Below are 20782 nucleotides of genomic sequence, written 5' to 3'. Positions count from 1 at the left end.
GGAGGGTCGTAGGGCGGCGGTGTCGGGCACGAGCGCGCACGCGTCGCGCGCGACTGTGGCCCTGCTCTGCTCGGCGCCACGCTAGAACGGATTAGTTGGTCAGGTCTGCCTTGGCTCGCCTCGCCTCGCCGGCATCACTATAGATTTCATGTACGTTGTAGCAAGACGTAGCATTTAAACAATCTTCTTGTACGCGACGTCGTGCGGGAGGCGGAACGTGAGGCAGTACATGTCCTTGTTTGGGGCGACGCGGCGGACGAGGTGGAGGAGGTATCCGTCCATGTCTGTGGTGACTGGGTGACCGAGGGCGGCAGTTGCGCGCTCGTTAATGTCGCGCGTGGCGGCGTCGAGGTCGAGGAAGCGGGTAAAGCAGTGGCAGTGGATGAGGGGGAGGGTGGTGGCCGCTGCGTCGAAGCCGGGCTCGTCGAGCAAGGGGGTAAAGCTGCCAGCGTACGCGTCGAGGAACTCGAGCGCCGAGTCGGGGAGGTTCATGACGTAGTGGTCGACAGTCTGGGGCTTGGGTGTCTCCTCCTCGGCCTTCTCCTCGCGGGGAAGCACCACGCCGGCCTCCTTGGCCGCCTCTCTCCGCCGGCGGGCCTCGCGCTCCCTCTGGCGCGTCGTGAGCGGCTCTGACCGGGGGAAGGGGTTGCGCCACGCCTCGGCCGGCGCGCCGCGGATGAAGGCGCGCGCGTCGGCCTCGGTGACGCGCAGCCTCTCCTCGACCTTGTTCCGCACCCGGTTCTCGCGCATCCACCGCACGCTCTCGGGGTTCAGGTCGTTGCCGAGCACGTAGGCGCCGCGCTTGGCGGCCGGGACGGCGAACGGGCCTACGCCGGCCATGGCGTCGGCCACGACTGAGCCCGGCGCAAACTGCGAGATGAGCCGCTCGTGCTCGGTGTGCAGGCGCGAGTTCCAGTACACGTGCGCAAAGTCGAAGGTGAATGTGCAGCCGGATTCGGACTGGGGTGAGCTCGGCCAGGAGTAGAGCTTACGGTCGTTGCCACAAAGTCCTCGTCGCCGGCAATCACCTCCATGTCAAAGTAGCGGTACTCTGCGTGGATCTCGCTCAGCTTGTTGACGACGGTGCGGATCGAGGGGATCTTGTCGAGGATGACCTGGCCTATCATGGCCTTGTAGGGGAGCCACTCTTCGCGGAGGTTGACGTGGGCTGGGAGCACGACCGTCAGCGAGTGCGTGGGGGGGCAGCGGCCAACAACACCGCGAGCGACTCGGGCACCGCTCCGCGCTGCGCGCTCCGCACCACACCGCACCCACCAATGTGCCCCGTCTGCGTAAAGCTCGACGGCGTGTCCTCGTCCTCCTTTGTCTCGATGACCGCGTTGAGGATCTCGCCTGGGGTCAGCTCGGTAGCCACAGCCTCAGCGACGCACTCGCAGTCCAGTGCTCATAGCCCAGCGTGACCGAGTCGGGCTCGAGCGCGATCCCGCTGTCGGCGAGGAACGCGCGAGTCGGCTCTGGCAGCTCGGCGGGGTCAGCGACGCGGAGGAGCAGGCGGCGGAGGGCGGGGTCGGCGTCGGGCGTGATGCTGCGGATCTTTGGGATGTCGACGATGTGGCTGGGCGCGTCAGCATCTGCTATGTGGCTTGTGTTGGGAGGACGTACCCCCTCAACAAGTCGTGCTTGCGCACCGCGCCCATGTCGCCGGCGCGCACGCGCGCGGCGAGCACGGGGATGGTGAGCGCAAACTTGGACCGGTCGAGCGCCGTCATGCCCTTGTGCTGGGGCGGCTGGAGGGCGCGGAGGGACGGCGAGGGGGAGGACGTGGACATGGTGCGGGGGAGGAGGCTGGCGATGCGGGCGGCGATGTGGGCTGCCTTCATGGGCTGGTTGTTGTTGTCGAGGTCGAGGTGAGTCGGGTGAAATTTCAGGACGAGTGGTCGTGGTTGGCGCGGGGACCCCACCAACGAAATGTTGGCTTGCAAACGGCTCGTGACGATCGACTTTGCATCACCCCACACCATGGCGACAGAACCGAACGGCGTCGAGGCCCTCGCCGCGACGCTCGACGCGACCCAGCTCGAGCCCCAGTCGTCGGACGACGAGGCCGGCACCCCCGCGCCCGGCGGCGCGAAGAAGAAGAAGAAGAAGCCCAAGAAGAAAAAGGCATGCCCCCCGCCTTCAGAGCTGACGGCAGAAAGACTACTGGGAGAACGGGGGCGGCGTGCCCGCGCCGCGTGAGGCAGTGGCCGAGAGCGAGGCCGACGGGGTGCGCTGGGCCGCCGAGCTGAAGCAGGGGGCGCCAACGCGCCGCTTGGACGGCTGGTTCATCCTGCAGGAGCGGGTGGGTCGGGCCGGGGGAGTGAGCTGACGTCGCAGGAGCGGGCCAACCTCGCGCTGTTCCGCACGCCGGGGTGCGCGGGCGTGGCGCTGAGGACCCCGCGCCTCGTGCTGCGCCAGGTCGAGGTGGGCGACACGACGGCGATTAGGCGCATCAAGATGGAGCCGGTTGTGCAGCGGACTCAGCTGTGAGTGCCGGGTCGAGGCAGGCGGGACGCGTGCTGACGGCTTCGAGGTACGGATCCCCGTCGGCGTCGGACATCAAGGACAGCTTCCAGCGCCGGTATGTCGCGTCGAGTGTCCCGCGCCTCGAGGACGCGCACGCCTGGCGCGACGAGTACATCTTTGCCATTACCGCCAAGGCGGCGTCCGGGATCGCGCCTGGGCCAGCGGGGCAGGTCAAGATCGGCAACCGCATCGCCTCGGCAGAGGGGTACCTGGGTGGGTCGGGGCCGCAGGCGTGCGCTGACGGATAGGCAACTTTGCCCTCTCGCTCGAGTGCGAGCCCGTGGATGGGATGCGCCCTGCGCCCGGCGTGGCGTGGACCCACCCGCCCGCCGCGACCCGCGCCGCGGCGGGCCTCGTCGGCAAGATGTTCTACGAGATCCACCCGCAGCTGTGGGGCCAGGGCATTGTGAGCGAGGCCTTTGCCGAGGTGCTGCGCTTCGCGATCGAGGAGGTCGGCTGCGTCGCCGTCGTGGCTGACCCGACGGCGGGCAACGAGGCGAGCGTGCGCCTGTGCACGAAAAACGGCATGAGCTTCACCCACGAGAGCAGCGACAACGCGTTCGGCAAGGCGCAGCTCTTCCACCGCATCACGCGCGAGGAGTGGTTCCTCAAGAACAAGGGCGGGAGCACGAGCGACGCGTGGGGCGGAAAGGAGGCATGCCGCTGGTGCTGCGACTTTCGCCTCGGCCAGCCCAGGTTTGTGTGTGAGCACTGTGGCTGGGCAAAGTACTGCTCGCGCGAGTGCCAGCGCGCAGACTGGCTCTGGCGCCGCGGCCACCAGGCAGAGTGTGGAAAATAGCGTGTGTAGATCTGCCTCTCTGTTGCATAATATCTCGTATCACAGCTGCCCAACGTGTCCTATACGGCGCCTGTAGTTTTTTCTTGTCTTACATTCTACAGCTTCGACACGACGTGCTGAAGCGCGGGCGCAACCTGCTTCCTCGTCGAGCGGTGGTTGGTCTGGTCCCACACCTTGGCGACGCGCGAAGTCGAGTTGATGAGCGGCTTGACCTCCTCGGCCAGCGTGCCCTTCTCGCCCTTCTTGCCCGCGCCCCAGTCCTCGAGCGCAAAGTCGTCGGCGTCGACCCGGAGGCCACCCTCGAGCGTCTCGAGCACCTTGGCCGCGTCTTCAATCGTCTCAAGCGTGCCGCCCGTGCGGACGAGCAGCAGGATCTCACGCTTCGACTTGCCCTTGTCCGTCTTGAACGTTGTGAGCACGCCCTCAACGTCGACGCCGCGCTCGACCATAAACTTGTCCGACGTCGCGAGCCACGACGCCCAGCCCTTCTCCTCGGCCTTGACCTGGTCCTTGAGGCCCTTGGGCACAGTCGACAGGCCGACGTTGAGCGTCTTGCCAGAGCCAGTCGCCCACGCGTACTGCTTGTAGTCGCGCTGCAGGAGGTCGTACGTGCTCATGCCCGACACGTCAAACTTGATGTCGGCAATCTTGGTCGAGTAGGCCTCGAGCGGCCCGGGGATCGGCGCCGTCGAGCTCGACGTGAGCGCAGCCGTCGAGATGTCGGACGAGCCGGCAGCCAGCGTCGAGAGGGGGTAGAGGAACGACGCGGCCGCGTAGTCGACGTCCTTGGCCTTGCCGCCGTGCTTGAGGCCGTGAGTGTCGATCAGGTTGGCGGAGAGGAGGAGCGTCGCGAGCTCGGGCGGGACGGGAGAGCCAGCCGCGCCGGCTGGGCCAGCAAGGCTAGCCTGCCACTGGGGGCGGAAGTGCTCGGTCACGAGGGACGAGCACGAGCCAGCGCCGAACTGGATGTCGCGGAGCGGGGCGTCGGGGCTCGCGTGCTCATCCTCGTGGTGGTCGATGATGGCGGTGACGGTCGACTCGTCGCTCCCGAAGCGGGGCAGGAGGCGGTTGTGGTCGACGAGCACGAAGCGCACACCGGCGGGCGCGAGCTCCTGCGTCGTGATGGGCAGGTCGGGCGTGTGCAGCAGGTCCTCGAGGGGGAGGTTGGACTGCTGCAGCGCGTACAGGTTCTCGGGGCGGAGACCCATGAGGTCCTTGGGCGTCAGGAGGAGCGGGACGGCGCGCTCGCCGAGCAGCGCCGACGCGAGGAAGGCGTAGGCGACCGATGAGGCAATCGTGTCGAGGTCTGGGGGGGCGGCGTCAGTGTGAGCCGGCGGTGCCAAGAGAATCCGCCTGGGAGTTACTCACCTCCGGCCTCGTTGCCGTTGACGACGAGCCAGCCCTTACCCTTGCCGGCCTTGAGGTCGGCGAGGAAGGCAGCGTTCTGGCTCTTGAGGAAGTCGGCGAGGCGGCCGCCCTGGGTGACGTTGGTGTTGGTCATTGTGGTGGTGATGTTTGGTGGGAGTGGTGTGGTTGCTGCTGTTGCTGCAGTTGTTGACACGGTCGCAAAGTTTGGCCGCGCAATCGTTGCGTTGAGGGACGAGCAGGCAAGGGCGCGGTGGAGCGACGGCGAGATGCGGTGTAGCTGGAGGGGAAGGCAGAGGCGCATATACTGGCCCGGGATGAGGGCGGTTGCGAGGATGACGATGAGAAGGAGGGGGAGGGCGAGGAAGGCGAGGATGCAGAGATAGCGTGCCGGGCGGCGGATGAGGCGGCGGGGGTGGTGGTGCGAGCGTGGGGCGGGGGAGGTGGAGGGCTCGGGGGACGAGGAGCGGATGGGTTGGTACGATGGGGTCGTGGGCATAGACACAGGACGGCTTTGTAGTCGCGAGCGAGCGCGGAAGAGGGATTGATGGGGCGAGACGAGGGAGAGAGAGCGACGGCGAGGTCGACGGCCGACGGCTCGGTTAGACGACGCGGGAGCCGGGTCAGACTTCACACACTTTCATGTGCCAGCGAGGTCACGCGACGTCATCCAAAAGGTTTTATCTTGACACGGTGCTGTTGCAACTCGAGACAGGCGTTACACCCACATGCTACATACACATTGTATACACCATTCACAGATACTATAACCACGACAACACGTCTCTAACCTACTCTTGGACTAGCGAGTAATACAGCGTACGGGAAAACGGACAAATCTGCTCAATAGGAGCTACACTGGCACTGCAGGGGGTCGTCAGCGGCTCGTCGGGGGGCGACACGACACGCGGGCTACCACGCTCGACCACCCGCCGGCAGACCGCACTTCACCGCCCGCCTCCTCACTCGTCCTCGTCTGCCGGCGGGTAGTACAGGAGCATGGAGACGCGGTGTGGATTGACGCACGAAACCCAGCCGTCGGGGGGCTTGCCAGCCCACCCGACTGCGTACATGCTCGGCGAGGCGGGCATCTGGTTGTACGGCCACGATGGGGGCTGGATGCACCCGGCGCAGGATCCACAGGGGCTGCACGAGTCGCCAAATCCCTCGAGGTAGCGGCTGCTGTATGGCGACGCCATGAGGCCCTGGTGGTACATGTTCATGTAGCCGCCCATGGCGGCCTCGATGGCGAGCAGCTTCTTCTTGGCCTCCTCTTCCACCTTTGCGTCCTTGGCCTTCTTGGCGCGCTCGAGGATGGGCTTGACGATCTTCTTGAGATCGCCCGAGCCGCGCGTATCCGCGGGCAGGCCGGAGAGCTTCTCGAGCTTGTCAATGAAGGGGATGAGCGCGGCGTCAGGCATGACAGCGAGCACGTCGACCGCCTTGTAGTTGTAGGGCCAGCCGAGCTTGAGGCGCTCGGTGAGTGCGGCCGTGATGATCTTGCGGTACTCCTCGACCGCGCCCCACTCCTTGAAGCGGTCGAGGATACGCGCGCCGACTAGCGAGACGGTCGATCCATCGGTCGCGAAGTAAGTCGCGTCTTTGATCGCGGCGTGCTGCACGGATTTGCTACAGGTGTCAGCGCGAGGAAGACATAAGCTGGGAGGAAGGTGGCCCACAGGAGCAGGAGCGCCACTTACCTCTCAGAGTACATGGCGTTGGTGAGCGCAGCGCCGAGGTGGGGCGAGGTGCTGTGCGTGTAGCCGTACTGGTCGTAGGACATGTTGCAGCTGCAGACGTGGACACAGTGGCAATGGACGGTGTTGCGCGATGGGGTCGAGCCCATGTCAGTCGTCAGGGCGTCGAAGGAAAGGTAGATGTTGGGGAGCCAGCGGTTGTGGAGGACGTAGATGGGAGAGGGCATGAAGGGGGGGAGGGAGGGAGAGCGTGAGAGTTGTAAGAGGTAGCTCTATGAGAATAGGAGAGCAACGATGAGATGGGGGGCGAGACTCACCGAGGGAAGGCGCGGGCGGTTTTGTACACGCTGCTGAGAGGGTTACTCGACTTTACTCGAGCAGCTGGCTGGGTCGGGCGGGGGAGGGGGGGTGGCAAACGGGTAAACGGCGGCGACGATGACGCGCGGCGGGGCTGGCGGGCTGACTGGGTTGGATCGTGTCCGTGTCAGTCTGCCTCGGTGGCGTCGATGGCGCAGGGCGGTGCCGTGTGGTGTGCTGTTGTCCTCACCGACGGGGTGGGGTGGGGCTATTGTCGGCGTCGGGTGTCGTCGTCGTCGTTGTCGTCGGGCGAGTTGGCGAAGAGAGAGAGAGAGAGAGCGAGAGAGAAGTCGCCGTCGCGTCTGTTAAATTGACGGGCCCGAGAGTCGTCAAAGGCTTGCGGGAAGGCGGCGGCGGGGCGAGCAGAGCGATCCGCACCGAAAGAGGGTGAGGCGCGAGCGGCACCGTCGTTAATCACAGTCGAGCAGTGGCGGGGCGTGTGCGCAAGAGGACGGGGCGTCGGAACCGCTGCGGCTCAGCGCCGACTCATTCACACCTCCCATCGACTCGGGAGAGAGCACTGCGGCTGCGACTCGTTGTCATCGTTCTTGTCAACGCCGACGACAGCACAATGCATGCAGAGCTCAGCGCTGACCCAGATCTGCAGCAGGCGCCACCCCACGCGGCCGCTCGGCCGGGCGCCACACGCCTCTGTCCACGCGCAGGAAGCTGCCGGCCGCCCCGTGCGCGTACGTGCGTCGCTCAGAGCTTAAATTTCCAGTTCTGTGGGGCGAGGAGAGCGATGCATCTGAGGCGGCGGGTGGCGGCATGGGCGTCGGACAGCGCCTCGTGGTTATCTGGACTGGGCGGGATGGCATGGGATTCCCGGCTTCGGACTGGCCCCAGCCTCCAGTGTGCGGGGCGTGGCTGCGCCCAGTCAACATGCACACACCAGGCAGGGAACGGGCGAGTTGCGCCAGACGGGAAAACGAGCCGCGTCAGAGTGAGTGGATGACGGCGTGTGTGCCGATATTGCGGATGATCAAGTGGTGGCGGCTGCGTGTGGCGTGGCGGACGCTGGAATGAAGGGCACAACGGCCGTCACAGGACCATCACTGCGACGTGCGCTCCGATCGCCGTCCGTTGTGGTCCGGTGACGGCGCGGATCGTTGTGGTACTTGATGGTCTGCTGGCCCGCATGGCCCGTATTCCGAGTCACGCGGCACGGCCGTAGCTTGTCGGCGGAAGGCGACGGCCACTCCGGACGGCGGGCGTGCCGCTCCCGCGATGTCGAACTGAACTCCCCCCATTGCTCGGCCAGGCGTATCAAGGTTAAATGCTGACGCGCATGTCGTTGAGAAGTAACGTGGCTCAGTGGCTCATGTGCGGCAGGAAATCGTGGTCAACGGGGAGCGGGCTGGCGTATCAGCGGCGCCCGACAGCAAGTCTCTGGCTCACGTAACTCACGTCTGGCCAACCGATTGTACGGAGTGATGCCGCGTTACGATGGTGAAACAAGCATGACTGATGCAATCTGGAGATTGGTTACCAGAGGTGAACCGTGAATCGCGCTCGCCACATTCGCCTGGGCGAGTGAGGAGCCGGGCGGCTCAGTTGGCTTGAGCTGAAGCTCTGTCTACGAACAACGGGCCATCACGAGACGCGAGTCCCCTCGCACATGCGAATAATTATTAATCAAGTGTCAGTGCATAAACCAACTCGAGCACGCGTCAAACAGACAAGAGCTGGAAAGCAGCACACCGCCGACCTCCGATTCGTCGCCCATCGCGCCATGGGTCGCCATCAGCGCCAACGCGTCGGCACACGCGCGTCGCGTCGTCGCGTCGTCTCTGCGCTCTTCATCATTCCGTAGCGCATTTATGCAGGCATGCACCGGGCGCATGCATAGCACGTCGTGCGCGTGTTGTGCCGCGGAGCTCCTTTCGGGACGCCACGTTCGGGAGCAAACACTTCGGGATGTGCCACTTCCGTGGTGGGTGGGCTTAAGCGAGGTTGTAAGTAGGTGCGAGGACACGCACAGTATTGGCGATGTTGGTCCTGGCAGGTCGAGGACGAGGGTGAGAGAGACGCAGGAGGAGAGGATACTGAGTGTGGGGTGGAAGGGAAGCGGGCGGACAGCGGGCGGAGCGCGGGCCGAAGGCCGACAAAGGCCGGTGGTCGTTGCCATCCCCGCTGCCATCCCCACTTCAGCTTATCCGTGGCTAATAATTACCCGGAGAACAGAGGTAGGCGGGGAGCAGAGAGGAAAGAGGAGAGGAGAGAGGTGAGAGAGGAGGGGAGAGGAAATGTGGCGCTTAGAGTTGCAGGGGTCACTCTGGGCCCGAACAAATACGTCTGTCATTGGCCAACGTCCGCCACGAAGGGCGTCGGTCGTCGTCACCATTCCCACAGGCTGAACCGAGGTGCGAGAGTGCCACTGGCGCAGTTTGGCCAATGTGGCGTGGCTATGGTTTGTCTGCGGGCTTGTCTGCGGAGGGCCTACGGGGCGCCGCCGAGATCAGATCCATGTGACTGCCGGGCTGATGAGATCACCACCCGAGCCAGCGTCCCAAAGGGAGCGGCTACCTCGCCCGCGCGCCCCAGGCCACCGGGACAGGCAGCTGACCCCCCCTCCTCGTCGGGAGGTGTCGAGATCTCTCGAGGACGAGCTGGCTGCTCTGTGGGCCCGCCGCCGCCCAATCCCGGAGCCCCATTCGCCGTCACGCATCCTCGCTCGCCGTTGACGAATATGGCTTTGCCCTTGTGGCTTTGTGCTGCGAGCGCAAGCGGGTGGCGCCTCCGCTCTTCCCAATCCTCAATACGAACCGTGTACGATCGATCCAGATGCACGTACCGCCCAGCGACCGGACGGCAGCACGGATATCCTCGCCGTCGTCGCTGCGTCCCATCCGCCCGCCTTGCAGCCGCGGACAGAGCTCGCGGCCCAGGTGCCGCCGGAAAAAACTGGGGTCGCGGGTGCCTGGGCTAGTGTGGCCTGCACTCGGGATGCAAGGTCGCCTTTGTTCCGGCGGCGACTTGCTTGCGCATGCTGCAGGCTAGCGCGTGGCATGTTGGTTATACGGCGAGGAATGAGGCGCCATTTCGGGAGATGATGTGGGGGGATGGCGAGCTCTGGACTTTTTGGGCCGCGTTGTCGTTGCCATGCCACGGGGGTCGTGTGGACGCTGCACTCGCTCTCTACACTGCTCGTGCGCGCTTCCCGGCGGCCTTGACTCATGCGTCGCAGCTCATCTCTGCGAGCAGCTGCAGCATGCATGTTGGAGTTTCGTACAGAAGATCGTCGCCACCGGTCGATGCCGGCGCCGGCACAGGGCAGCGAGGCAGCGAGGCGGCAGGGGGAAAAATATCCCCAGGGTCTTTGATGGTGTCATCATATCTTTGCATCACGCCATCAATAACAACTGGCCCGCAAGTCACGATAGATGCCATGCGTTTTTGCAGTGATGGCGCTCGATATGGCGACCCAGGCGACAGTGCGGCGCCGCAGGATCGGGAGAGGGCAGACGAGACCGAGCCGGCCCAGGGTTTGTGCATCCCGCGCGTCGGTCGCTGGCTGGCTGGCAAGGCGACCAAGTTGACGTGCTGAGTAGCAACTTGACTGGGCTGTCACGACCTCAGCGGCGACGACAAGTATGCAAAGCCGTCGTCTTGCGACAGCCTTGTAGCTTGTAGTTTACCTCTGCTCTCTTGTTCACGACCAGTGCAGTCGAGTACATCACCACCCTCCGCCGCCTCGACGCACGACCCCCACGACCCCACGGCCCACGACACCCCGACCTCGGCCACCACCACCGCGGCCGCTCTCGGGACCGACCGTAGATAACGAGCGCGTCCACCCGCCCCCACCCGCACACCACAGCCGTGTCCGACGGCGTCGCCCCCTTAGTGCATTCACACCCCGGGATCACTGCCTAGCGGGATCCCCATCCCGGAGCTCGTCGACGACGCTGCCCCGCCGTCGCTCCTCAACGAGTGGGCGGTATTGACACACTGGCAACCTAAGCCTCGGCGCAGACGACCGCCCGGCCACCCACCACGATATCGTCCCAAACACTCAAGCGCGCCGCCGGCGCGTCCTCTCCCCCCGCGGCTGGCAAGCCCAGCTGGGCCACGTCCCCGAGGGAACAGGCATCCATCATGTCCGTGTCGGCCGTGCTGTCCGAGTCACCGTCGCCGCCGCGCCCGACCAGCTCGGGTGCGGCGAGTGCTGGCACCAGCGCTGCGGCGACTAACCCGCGTCCGCCCACTACTGCCCCCACTAGCCCGAGTGACAAGGCCAGCCTGGAGCGGCGTGCCGAGGCCCTTGTGAGCAACATCACGATGACGATCAAGCGGCGCAAGACGGCGCGCGCGTGCGACCCGTGCCGCATGCGCAAGCTAAAGTGGGTACTCTGCATCAAGCGTGGCTGACGACCAGATGCGTGTACGAGGATGGAGCGACGACGTGCGTGCAGTGCGTGCGGGCACAGGCCAACTGCGAGTCGCTCAAGCCCGCGAGGATAGACAAGCGGCGTCTGCGGACGCTCGTCGAGCGCGCCGAGACCGACTCGGACCGCAAGTGGATCGCAGAGCAGGTCGCCTCAAGGGGCATCTACACTGCGAGCACTGATCTCGGCGCGCAGCGCAAGGCGCGGCCCTCGGCCGTCGGGTCGACGGCGGCACTGCTCGCCCAGCTCCCACTGGGAGAGGAGGTCGCTGTCGTCGCCGCGACGTCGCCACCGCCCTCGGCCGCCAAGCCGTCGAGCTCGCGCCGTGCTAGCGCCGCGCCCTCGCCCGAGCGCCAGAGGAAGCGCGCGCGCAAGACGTCGCTCCCCGGCCCGGCGCCCATGAGCATCAGCATCGGCTCGCTGGTGGGCGCCGACGTCGACGTGCCCGCCATCCGGCGCGCCAAGTCGGACGTCGCGCCGTCGACGTCTGCGACCACCACGAATGGCAGCTCGTCGGCGCCGCCGTCGCACCGCGGCTCGCTGTCCGGCGCGAGCTCCTCGGCGCGCACGTTCACGCTGTGGGATCCGACGCCGACGCCCGCGCTCACCGCGAGCCCGGACGACCCCGACAAGCAGTTCCACCTGCAGACGCCGGGCGCGTCGACGTCGCGCCTGCCTGAAGTGGACGAGGAGGCGGAGCGCAGCGCGAGCAAGCCACGCGACGAGTGGTACCCCGAGCACTCGCCGGCTCCCTCCCGCTCGTCGACGCCGCCACCGCTCAAGACGTCGACGGTCGAGCCGCTGCTCATGGGCCCGACGAGCGCGATCTCGCTTCTTGGTGAGGGGTTTGAGCCGCACGTTGTCGACGCGCACGACCGGCGCTTCGGCCTGTTCCGCCTCGAAGAAGGGTTCGTGTACAACGGCAACTTGCCCGAGACGGTCGACAACGTCGACGACGGTGTGTCCCGCCGGCAGCTTGAGATCGACGTCGTGGACAAGCTGTACGGGTTTTACGTGCGGGAGATCGCGCCGCTGTTCCCCGTCATCGCGGCCCACCGCATCCCGCCGCCAGACCGGATCGCCCCGCCACTCCTGTTCGCCATGCTCGGCGTGGCGGCGCTGCACCGCTCCGTGCCATTCGAGATCTACCACGGCGTGCGGATGCGCTTCCAGGCGGTGATTCCCGAGTGTGTGCTGGGCGGAAGCACGCTCGGGACGCTGCAGACGCTGCTCATCGCGTCGATGAGCCACGAGCTGCACGGCCAGACAAACATGGAGGCCGGGAGCGCAGTCTGGAACCGCGCGGGCTTGGCGATCCGCCAGGCTCAGGACATCGGGCTCCAGAGGCTTACGCCAAGACACTGGAGGCAGGATATGTATGCCGACCGGATGCGTGCGTGGATTTCCGCGGTTATCCAGGACAGGTGGTGAGTTGCGAAGACTTCAGTGTGGAACCCGACTCACGCCCCAGGTTCGGCCTCTGCTACGGCAAGCCCATCACGATCAACCTCGACGACTGCGAGGACCCGTTCGCAGACGAGGAGTTGCTCGCCACGCCCGACGGGTCACACCGTTTCCACAAGGAGCTGTACAAGATGTTCACGCTCGTCGGCCGCGTGTGCGAGACCATGTTCCGGTACAATGCGCCGGCGCGCTGGACCGACGAGACGCTGTACAGCCTCCTGGCCGACATTGACGAGTACGCCGCCAACGTGCCGGAGGAGTACGCCTTCCACGGGCAGGCGACGAGCATGCAGGGCGGGCTGCTCAACCTCCTGCAGTCGATGGTCGAGGTGAGTGCCACTGCCACTTTGGGACGGGATCCAACTGACCACCGCCCCAGGTGCTCTTCTTCCGCCCGTTCGTAAAGCTCAACCCCAAGATTCCCGAGCACATCACGTTCCGGCCCAAGGCGCCGCGGTGGTACGCGACGGTGCAGCGCGCGCGCACGGCGCTGTCGTGGATCGACCTGCACGGCGACGTGCTGCTCGACTGCTGGATGCCCATCAAGATCAGCGTCGTGTACTGCGCCCTGAGCCAGTACTACCACTTCCTGGCCGACAGCGACGGCGAGAGCCTGCGCAGCCTCGAGGGCGCGATGCACCTCATGCACCGGTGGAGCCACGGCCCGCACGGCAAGGCGCAGCTGCCCTTCCGCACGAAGGTGGCGGATATCGTCAAGGTGTTCTGGAAGGCGGCCAAGGAGGCGCAGCGGCGGCGCGGCGGCCGCGGGCGGAGCGCCGGCAGCAGCCACCACTCGGACGACGCGATGCACGCGGGCTACGACGACAGCATACTGGCTGGCGCGGCGGACACGCAGCAGCTGCTGCACCCCGACACGCTGCCGGCGGATCTTGAGCTCGAGAGCGACGGCCGGGACATGGTCGACGACTGGATCCAGGACCTGCTGCGGGGGCAGGACGAGGTCGAGGCGGTGTGAGTGGGGCGAGGGAGAGAGGAGATGTTGTATCATATAGAGTTGCCATGGTATAGGTTTAATGCGGATGTGGCCAGACATCATCAGCGAGGCAGTTATCCCCGCCCACGCGTAGTATGGGGCTGTGAATCGTTCAAGCAGCGATACTGAGGACGGTGGTGCTGCTTGAGCGACTCTGAGCTCACGTACATACTACGCGTCGGCGCCCTCGTCCCAGACGTCGCGTCGGCCAAGACAGCTCGGTGGCGGCCGCCGCGACGAACGGGACAGACGAGCACCGCATGCCATGCCTGCACCTTGGGCGATGGCGTGGGCTTGACTTTCCGTCGACAGAGTGGCGAGCCAAAGGGTCGGGGTTGGTGATCAGCGGGATATCGCCGTGTATGCGGATGGGTGGATGCGGCTGCTTGCCGTCGTGCACGCCACGCGTGACGATGCAGTTGGGTGGCCTGGGTGGTGTCTTCCCGTTCATGAGGCAGCGCGCGACCCGAATCCCAACGCGCTGTCTAGCGCGGGGCGGGTGGCTCAGTCGGTAGTTGAAAGCTACGATTGTTTCAACCAGGTCCGGGGCCATAGGTCGACTGTTCGAGTCGTCGCTGTGGCATGACAACCCACCGAGGGGGTTTGGGAGGCTGGAGGCGAGCTCCTTTTTGCGACTAGACATCCGCGGCTGATGAATGTGTGACGCGACGCGTTGATGCAACTGCTTCCGCCAGACGCGCCCTCTCATCCCTTGGACACGCATGATCTCCAGGGATGACAAGGTCTGGCAACATGGCAACATTGCTCCTCGGACCGAGGTGGAGTGGGTGCATGTGGCCAGATCCCGAAGTGCGGCAGGAGTGACTCGACTGATCCTACGCGTCGCTTCCTGATCCTAAAGACAGCCGCGCAGAGCCGCCACGCGCCGCCTCGAGGCCCGGAGTCGCCGCGCCCCACCCCTCGGCCCCACCCGACACGAGCCGACCCACTAAAGCTGCTAAAGATACCGAGCGGACCAGTTCCGCAGGCCAAGTTGACCGACTGGGCATTGATCGCAACGCGCCGTGCGTGGGCGGGCAGCAACGTTGCCGCACGGGGCCGCATGGTGCCGCACCAGCCGAGCACGCCATGTCGCCGTGGTCGGCGACTAGTGAGAGGGGGGGGGGTTGACCCGCGTCGCGGCGCCACCGCACGAGGCGCGCACTCGCCAGCTCGACTGATCCGCCTTTTGTCGAGGCACCGCCAGCCGCACATGGCCGCCTGGCGCGCGTCGCACTTGCCCGCCTCCCCCGCCGGTTAACCCCTGCTTCCTCTCGCCTCCACTCTGTTCCCGACTCCGGACTGGGCTCCGACCGTCCGACCCACCGCGCCAAGCGATCTATCCGAGTCGGTTGAGTGGGTCGGCTGGTCGGTCGGACAGTGGCCGCCCTGGTCAATCTGCAATGTTTTCAAAGGTGATGCGCCGGCGTCGTGAGACATGAGAACGGGTGACGGTGCAGTAGGTTGGTGATGTACTTATCTGATTGAGTGCCGGGCAGCTAGACGACAGAGATTGAAGGCAAGACGAGCCACAAGCTGAGCCACCAACTGGCTCCCCCCCCACCTCCCCCCCCCGCCATGTCGAAACCAACCGACGCCGCCCTCACCCGCGCGCCATCGCGCCCGCTCTACCCCGACGAGAAGGCGCTCCAGCGCTCCAAATCCCGCGCGAGCACGACCGGCGAGTTTGACGGCCAGGACCCGCTCGCGCCGTACCCCGGCGGCGACCTCGACGAGGTCGAGGAGGAGGACGCGGGGGCCGACAGGGCCGACAGGAGCCGGCGAGCAGACCCAGAGGCCGCGGCAGAGCTCAAGGAGTCGGACTCTGCGCGCACGGCGGTGGACGAGCCGCCGGCCAAGGTCGTCTACGAGAAGGTCAAGCTCAAGGGGTGGCTCAACCTCGTCGGCGCGATTCTTGCGAACATGCTGTGCTGTGAGTGGCGTGGGGGTACTGCTAGAGTAGAGCACTGACGAGGCGACAGTCGGCATGACCCAGTCTGTGAGTGGCCGTCAACGCCCGTGGCACTAACCCCAGTTCGCCACATTCCAGCAGTACTACTCGAAGCACGAGCTCTCGCACGTCTCGGGGAGCACAATCTCGTGGATCGGCGCGATCCAGTTCGCCTTCTGCCCCATGTTCGGCTGCGTCTCGGGCCCGCTCTTCGACGCCGGCTACCTCCGCCACCTGGTCCTCATCTCGGGCTTCCTCTACGTCTTCTGCCTGATGATGGCGTCCCTCAGCACGCAGTACTACCAGCTGCTCCTGAGCCACGGCTTTGGCGTCGGGCTCGCCATGGGGCTCGTCTTCGCGCCGAGCGTCGCGACCCTCTCCCACCACTTTGCGGGCACGCGCTTCCGCATCCTCGCGTACGGGACCCAGGCGAGCGGCAGCGCCGTGGCCGGCATCTTCTTCCCCGCCATGCTCAACCACCTCCTGCCGCGGTACGGCTTTGCGTGGGCCATGCGCATTCGTAAGTCGCCGCTTGAGGGGAAGCTCACGCGCCAGTCGGCTTCACCGTGCTCGGCTTCTTCATCGTCATCTTCTTCACCCTGTCGACCACCGTGCCGCCGCGCAAGAAGATTGCCGTGCTCAGCTTCTCCGTGTGTGAGTATGCCTCGGCCCATTGTGAGCGCACCACTGACGCTGCCCCAGTCCAGAACCGCGCCTACTGCCTCTACGTCGCCGGCGTGTGCCTCGTCTCGCTGTCCCTCTTCAACCCGCTCACCTTTGGCGTCACGTACGCAGTGTACATGGGCGTGCCGTTCGAGGTGGCGTCCTACGCGCCGGCCATCAACAACGGCGTCAGCATCATCGGGCGCATCATCCCGCTCATCGCCGCGCAAAAGGTCGGCCCGATCAACATCCTCGGCGTGTTCGCCATCGGCACCGGCGTGCTCCAGCTGCTCTGGACGCTGGCCAAGACCACGGCAGGCATCATGGCCTACGACGCAGTCTACGGGATCATCGCGGGCGGATACGCCGCCGCCATCAACCCCGGCGCTGCGAGCTTTGCGCCGCAGACCAACCAGTCGGGGCTTTACCTCGGCATGTGTTTCTTCATGTCGAGCTTCTTCTGGCTCGTTGGCACGCCCATTTCCGCCGCGCTCATCGACAAGAACCCCACGTACCTCGGCGCCAGCCTGTTCGGCGGCACAGTCTGCGCCCTCGGAGGTGTCAGCATCATGCTGTGTACCATCTGGCGCCGCAGGCAACTGGGCACACCGTGGGTGTAAGCAGCGGAGAGCAGTGGCAGTCGGCATTCAACATTGTGTGTACACTATTCAACCAGCACCCGGGCAGTAGGCCTAATAATGCATTGCATGTCTAATAGAAAGTGTCTCGCTACTACCTCCGCTCAATCCGCTCAATGATCCCCTGCCCCAGTCGCGCAATCTCGGCAACCACCGCGTCGCGGTTCAGCTCGACCAGCGCAGCCTGCCCCTTGGTCGGCGCAGAGTTGTACCCCAGGAACGGCTTGAACGCGCGCGGCTGGCTCTTGGTAGGGTTCCACAGCAAGCCGAGGGCGCGCCCGCCGTGCACGTCGTGGAAGATGAGGAGCGCGTCGCCGTACGAGTCCTTGATCTGGCGCACGAGCAGCGACACGGGGTCAAACGACAGCCGCAATGGCGTCTCCTCGAGCCCGAGGTTGCGGAACGCGCCACGCCCGGCCCAGAGCGACTCGTCGGGCTGCACGGCCTCAGCCGCGCGCGTGCCGGGGTACAGGTGGAACACGGCGTCGTAGTGCTGCAGCGGGGTGTGGAACAGGCCCTCGACGTTGAGCTCGCCGGCAGCGGTTCCGCTCGACACGAGGCCCAAGCTCGCCGACGCGAGCGCGGCCACACGGCCGGCGATCACAGGGCCGATACCTGCAGTCCAGCGTGTGCCGGCCTCGTCGGCCTCAGTGACGAGCGCCCACGCGTCCGAGACCACCTCGGCCTCGCCGCTACGGCGCTTCTCGAACGCCGCGAGGGCAGCGGCCCGGAGATCAGACGCGAACCGCGGGCGACCAGACGCGCTCGCCGCGTCGCGCGTGACGGCGGCAAGCGGGATGAACACTGGCTGCTGGCGCCAGTCCCATGTTGCGATGAAGCGCAATGTGCGGAGGAACGCCGCGGTGGCTGACGACGGCGGCGCAAGCGCGCCCGGCTCCAGGAAGGTGTGCGCGACAAGCAGCTCGAGGGCCTCGGCCTGGAGATGTGACGACAGCATGTGCGCTGCGGCCCAGCGCTTGAGCAGTCGCGCGGCGGTCGAGAAGGTCGGGAAGCGGTGGTGCAGGGGCGCCAGGGCGGCGTGGTGTGTCGGCAGGTGCTGGAATCGCCGGACGAGCTTGGCGAGCGCCGGCACAACGAGCTTGCGCGGCGGAGGTGGCAGCTGGCGGGGCACACTAGGGAGTGGCGGCTCGAGTGCCTGCTCGAGCAGCTTCTTCTCCCGCTCGTGATGGACGCGGATGCGGTACGCAACGCCTTCGGGGAGGAGGACCTCGAGCGACGCGGCGTCCTCGATGTCGCTAGCGTTGGCGTCGAGCGCAATGTTGACCTTGACACCGCGGACACGGGTCTGCACAACGCGGGCGAGCTTCTCCAGCAGAGCGAGCTTGAGTTTCTGCACCGCGGCAAGGTCATCAGGCCAGCGGGGCGACGACTCAAACTGCAACGTGACCTCAGCAACTGGGAGGTAGCTGATCGACGACGCGGCCGAAGCCGCACGCGCAGCGTCCACGGGGTGAGGGATGAATGTAGCGGAGTAGCGCAGCATCTCGGACGCGGGCGCGACGTGGAGAACCGCCAGAGGGAGCTCCGAGTCGACGTCCTTGAGCACCTTGTACAGCGAGTCGTAGCCGTCCATCACGGGCCTGAAGCCGAGCTTCTCAGCGCCGGCCGTGTTGACGGCGTCGCGGGCGGATGGAGGCGTCTGAAGAATCGAAAGCCAGTCGGCTCCGCTGGAGATAGAGTTGACAGCGACGTCGCCGAGGTGGCGCTTGATGAGCCAGGTCGCCGCGTGAGCAGGGATGAGGGCAGCCTCCTCGGGTCGCGAGGGCGTCCAGACTACCGACTCGGCGATCGAGCCATCCTTAAAGCGGCGGAGCTCGGCCTTCTCTCCCCAGAGCTCACGGAAGGCAGCGCCGGCGGTCTCGTCGGACGATGCCGGCCCCATGTCGAGCACGCGCGTGGCGGCCGCGCCGTTAAGCAGCAGGCCGACGGCAAAAGTCGAGTCGGAAAGCACCTGCGTGTGGACGAGCTTTGCGCGGTCGGTCAAGCCGCGCCTGACAACGTCGGCAGCGAGGCGGGCGTGGCGGTCGATCGCAGAGGGGAACTCGGCCGTGGCAACGGCGTCGGCGTCATCATCGACAGCAGAGGCATCGACACTAAGGGTCAGCGACATCCCGAGGCCACACTCACATCAAGTACTCGTCAAACGTGGCCGGGCCGAGGGTGTGGTCAGCGAGGAAGACGTCGGCAAAGTGGTCGACGCTCGAGTCCTCGAGCATGGCAAGCGTCTCGCGGGCGAAGTACCGGAGCTGAACGTCAGCATTGCCACAGCGGGTCCACTCACCAGCTCGACGTCGCCCTTCTCCCACGCGCCGAAGAGGTTGAGCGTGCCGGTAGGGTCGACCAGGACGTCCTTGTACGCCGCGACCCACTCAGCCTTGGGCACGCGCGCGTCGCTCTCGCCCGTGATGAACACGGGGGTCTTCTCAAAGTCGGTGTGCGCGAGAAGCTCCCAAGCGGCGCGGAGGGCGCCCCAAGCGCCCAGCCCCCTGCCGAGCCCGCGGGTACGCTTGGTCGCCGCGCGATCGCCGCCCTTGCCGCCAACCTCGGCGCCGTCAACGACCCAACCGAGGAGCAGGGCGGCAAACGAGCCGCTGGCGGCCGCGGCGGGGAGACCACGACGTGCCGCCCAGATGCGCCAGAGCGCGAGGAACTTGTCGGCCACGCGATCCTCGACGCCGAGCGCCGTCGCCAGGCGGTGCAGGTGGATGAGGTGCTGCTTGTGCAGCGTATCCCGGACAATGGACGCTGCGGTCTGCGGGGACGCCTCGTCGTCACCTTCGCCGGACCGGATCAGGCTCTTGGACGGGTACAGCTGGGCGAGGGGAAAGGTGTCGGCCGGGACGGCGGCGTGGACGCGGACCGTCGTCTTGTGCTTGAGGCCCTGCGCCTTGCCCGCGGCAATGGCGATAATGGGCCGGCGTGCGTCGGCGTGCTCCCAGCTGAGCTCGGCGCCGTGCAGCGGCGACTTGGGGTCGGCCGCGGCCTTGCGCAGCGCGGCGTAGATGACGGCGAGGTAGTGGGCCCGCTTATGGAAGTAGCGGTACGCTGTGCGGTCCTTTGCGGAGAACATGGCCTGGCGGGTTAGCTACTCCCAGAACAATCACCCACCTCCGGCATGACAACCACGACATCGATGCCCCCAGCCTCGCCCTTGGCCTTCTTGTACCCGCCGCACACGGCCCAGCTGCCGCCGACAAACACCTCAGCGGGGGGCTCGAACCCGAGCTTCCACTGCACCTCTGCGAGGTCGAGCTCGACGCCCTCGGGGAAGGGCACGGCCTCGGCCTTGCCCTTGGCGCTTCCCTTCGCGAGGCGCGCGACGGCCTTGGGCGGGGAGAGGGGCGAGAGCGCGGGCAGCGCGTGAACGAGGTCGTGGACGGCGCCGAGGAGCCTCTTGAGCTGCGGGCTCGGCGTGGTCGGGAGGAGCGTGGAGGCGAGGAGCGCGTCGAGCTGCAACGAGAAGGTGTTGCCGCCTGATGCTTCGGCGGCGCGCAGCTCGTCGAGCTCGGCGAGCGTCGGCGCCTTGTACAGGCTCTTGGTGCGCGATGGCCCGGCGGCGGGTGCTGGTTCTTCGTCCTCGAACCCGGTGAACTCCTCCACGCCGTCGTCCTCGTCGTCGTTGTCAGAGGGCATCTCCGCATCATCCTCGTCGTCGTCATCGCTGTCGCCACTGGCCTGCACGTCGATCATCGGGTCCACGAGCGTGCTCTGCGCGGCGAACTGCTCGATCTCGTCGTCGGTGTCGAGCTCGGCTGGCGCGGTCTTGGGCTGTGACGTGAGCGGGTGATACCTACAGCAAATGCCACCCACCTTCTTTGCCTTGGCATCCTGCCCCAAGCTCTTGCGCTTGATAGCCATGGTGCTTGATGCGATGGTTGAAGGAGATGTTGTGGACGCGACAGTTGACTTGTTGCTCCGG

General features: G+C 66.1%; 7 protein-coding genes across 7 annotated transcripts; 3 read left to right on the top strand and 4 right to left on the bottom strand.

Moving 5' to 3' along the window:
• Window positions 1-174: 174 nt before the first annotated feature.
• TRM5 (tRNA(m(1)G37)methyltransferase) lies at window positions 175-1841 on the bottom strand (the record flags this gene model as incomplete). Its single annotated transcript, XM_069357064.1, has 5 exons — window positions 175-960; window positions 993-1168; window positions 1276-1353; window positions 1392-1576; window positions 1624-1841. The coding sequence occupies 5 exons, from the start codon at window positions 1839-1841 to the stop codon at window positions 175-177; spliced, it is 1443 nt and encodes a 480-aa protein (XP_069205001.1).
• Window positions 1842-1980: 139 nt separating this feature from the next.
• Q8F55_008679 (uncharacterized protein) lies at window positions 1981-3325 on the top strand (the record flags this gene model as incomplete). The annotated part of the gene is made up of 5 exons (XM_069357063.1): window positions 1981-2001; window positions 2156-2302; window positions 2338-2486; window positions 2534-2739; window positions 2775-3325. The coding sequence occupies 5 exons, from the start codon at window positions 1981-1983 to the stop codon at window positions 3323-3325; spliced, it is 1074 nt and encodes a 357-aa protein (XP_069205000.1).
• Window positions 3326-3420: 95 nt separating this feature from the next.
• On the bottom strand, window positions 3421-4826 carry PPX1 (Exopolyphosphatase; the record flags this gene model as incomplete). The annotated part of the gene is made up of 2 exons (XM_069357062.1): window positions 3421-4631; window positions 4694-4826. The coding sequence occupies 2 exons, from the start codon at window positions 4824-4826 to the stop codon at window positions 3421-3423; spliced, it is 1344 nt and encodes a 447-aa protein (XP_069204999.1).
• An 826-nt stretch (window positions 4827-5652) lies between these two features.
• Q8F55_008677 (uncharacterized protein) lies at window positions 5653-6614 on the bottom strand (the record flags this gene model as incomplete). Its single annotated transcript, XM_069357061.1, has 2 exons — window positions 5653-6319; window positions 6391-6614. The coding sequence occupies 2 exons, from the start codon at window positions 6612-6614 to the stop codon at window positions 5653-5655; spliced, it is 891 nt and encodes a 296-aa protein (XP_069204998.1).
• A 4228-nt stretch (window positions 6615-10842) lies between these two features.
• Window positions 10843-13572, top strand: Q8F55_008676 (uncharacterized protein; the record flags this gene model as incomplete). The annotated part of the gene is made up of 4 exons (XM_069357060.1): window positions 10843-11087; window positions 11123-12559; window positions 12604-12925; window positions 12976-13572. 4 exons carry the CDS (start codon window positions 10843-10845, stop codon window positions 13570-13572), a joined length of 2601 nt encoding a protein of 866 aa, XP_069204997.1.
• A 1596-nt stretch (window positions 13573-15168) lies between these two features.
• Q8F55_008675 (uncharacterized protein) lies at window positions 15169-16824 on the top strand (the record flags this gene model as incomplete). Its single annotated transcript, XM_069357059.1, has 5 exons — window positions 15169-15523; window positions 15573-15589; window positions 15626-16061; window positions 16097-16195; window positions 16244-16824. The coding sequence occupies 5 exons, from the start codon at window positions 15169-15171 to the stop codon at window positions 16822-16824; spliced, it is 1488 nt and encodes a 495-aa protein (XP_069204996.1).
• Window positions 16825-16936: 112 nt separating this feature from the next.
• On the bottom strand, window positions 16937-20721 carry UTP22 (U3 snoRNP protein; the record flags this gene model as incomplete). Its single annotated transcript, XM_069357058.1, has 5 exons — window positions 16937-18956; window positions 18991-19109; window positions 19145-19936; window positions 19972-20631; window positions 20674-20721. 5 exons carry the CDS (start codon window positions 20719-20721, stop codon window positions 16937-16939), a joined length of 3639 nt encoding a protein of 1212 aa, XP_069204995.1.
• Window positions 20722-20782: the final 61 nt, after the last annotated feature.

The sequence above is a fragment of the Vanrija albida genome (assembly GCF_041260175.1).
Source record: "Vanrija albida strain AlHP1 chromosome Unknown contig_7, whole genome shotgun sequence".
Classification (NCBI taxonomy): Eukaryota; Fungi; Basidiomycota; class Tremellomycetes; order Trichosporonales; family Trichosporonaceae; genus Vanrija; species Vanrija albida.
Note: the sequence above shows the minus strand (reverse complement) of the source record. Positions and strands in the feature narration are given on the sequence as shown.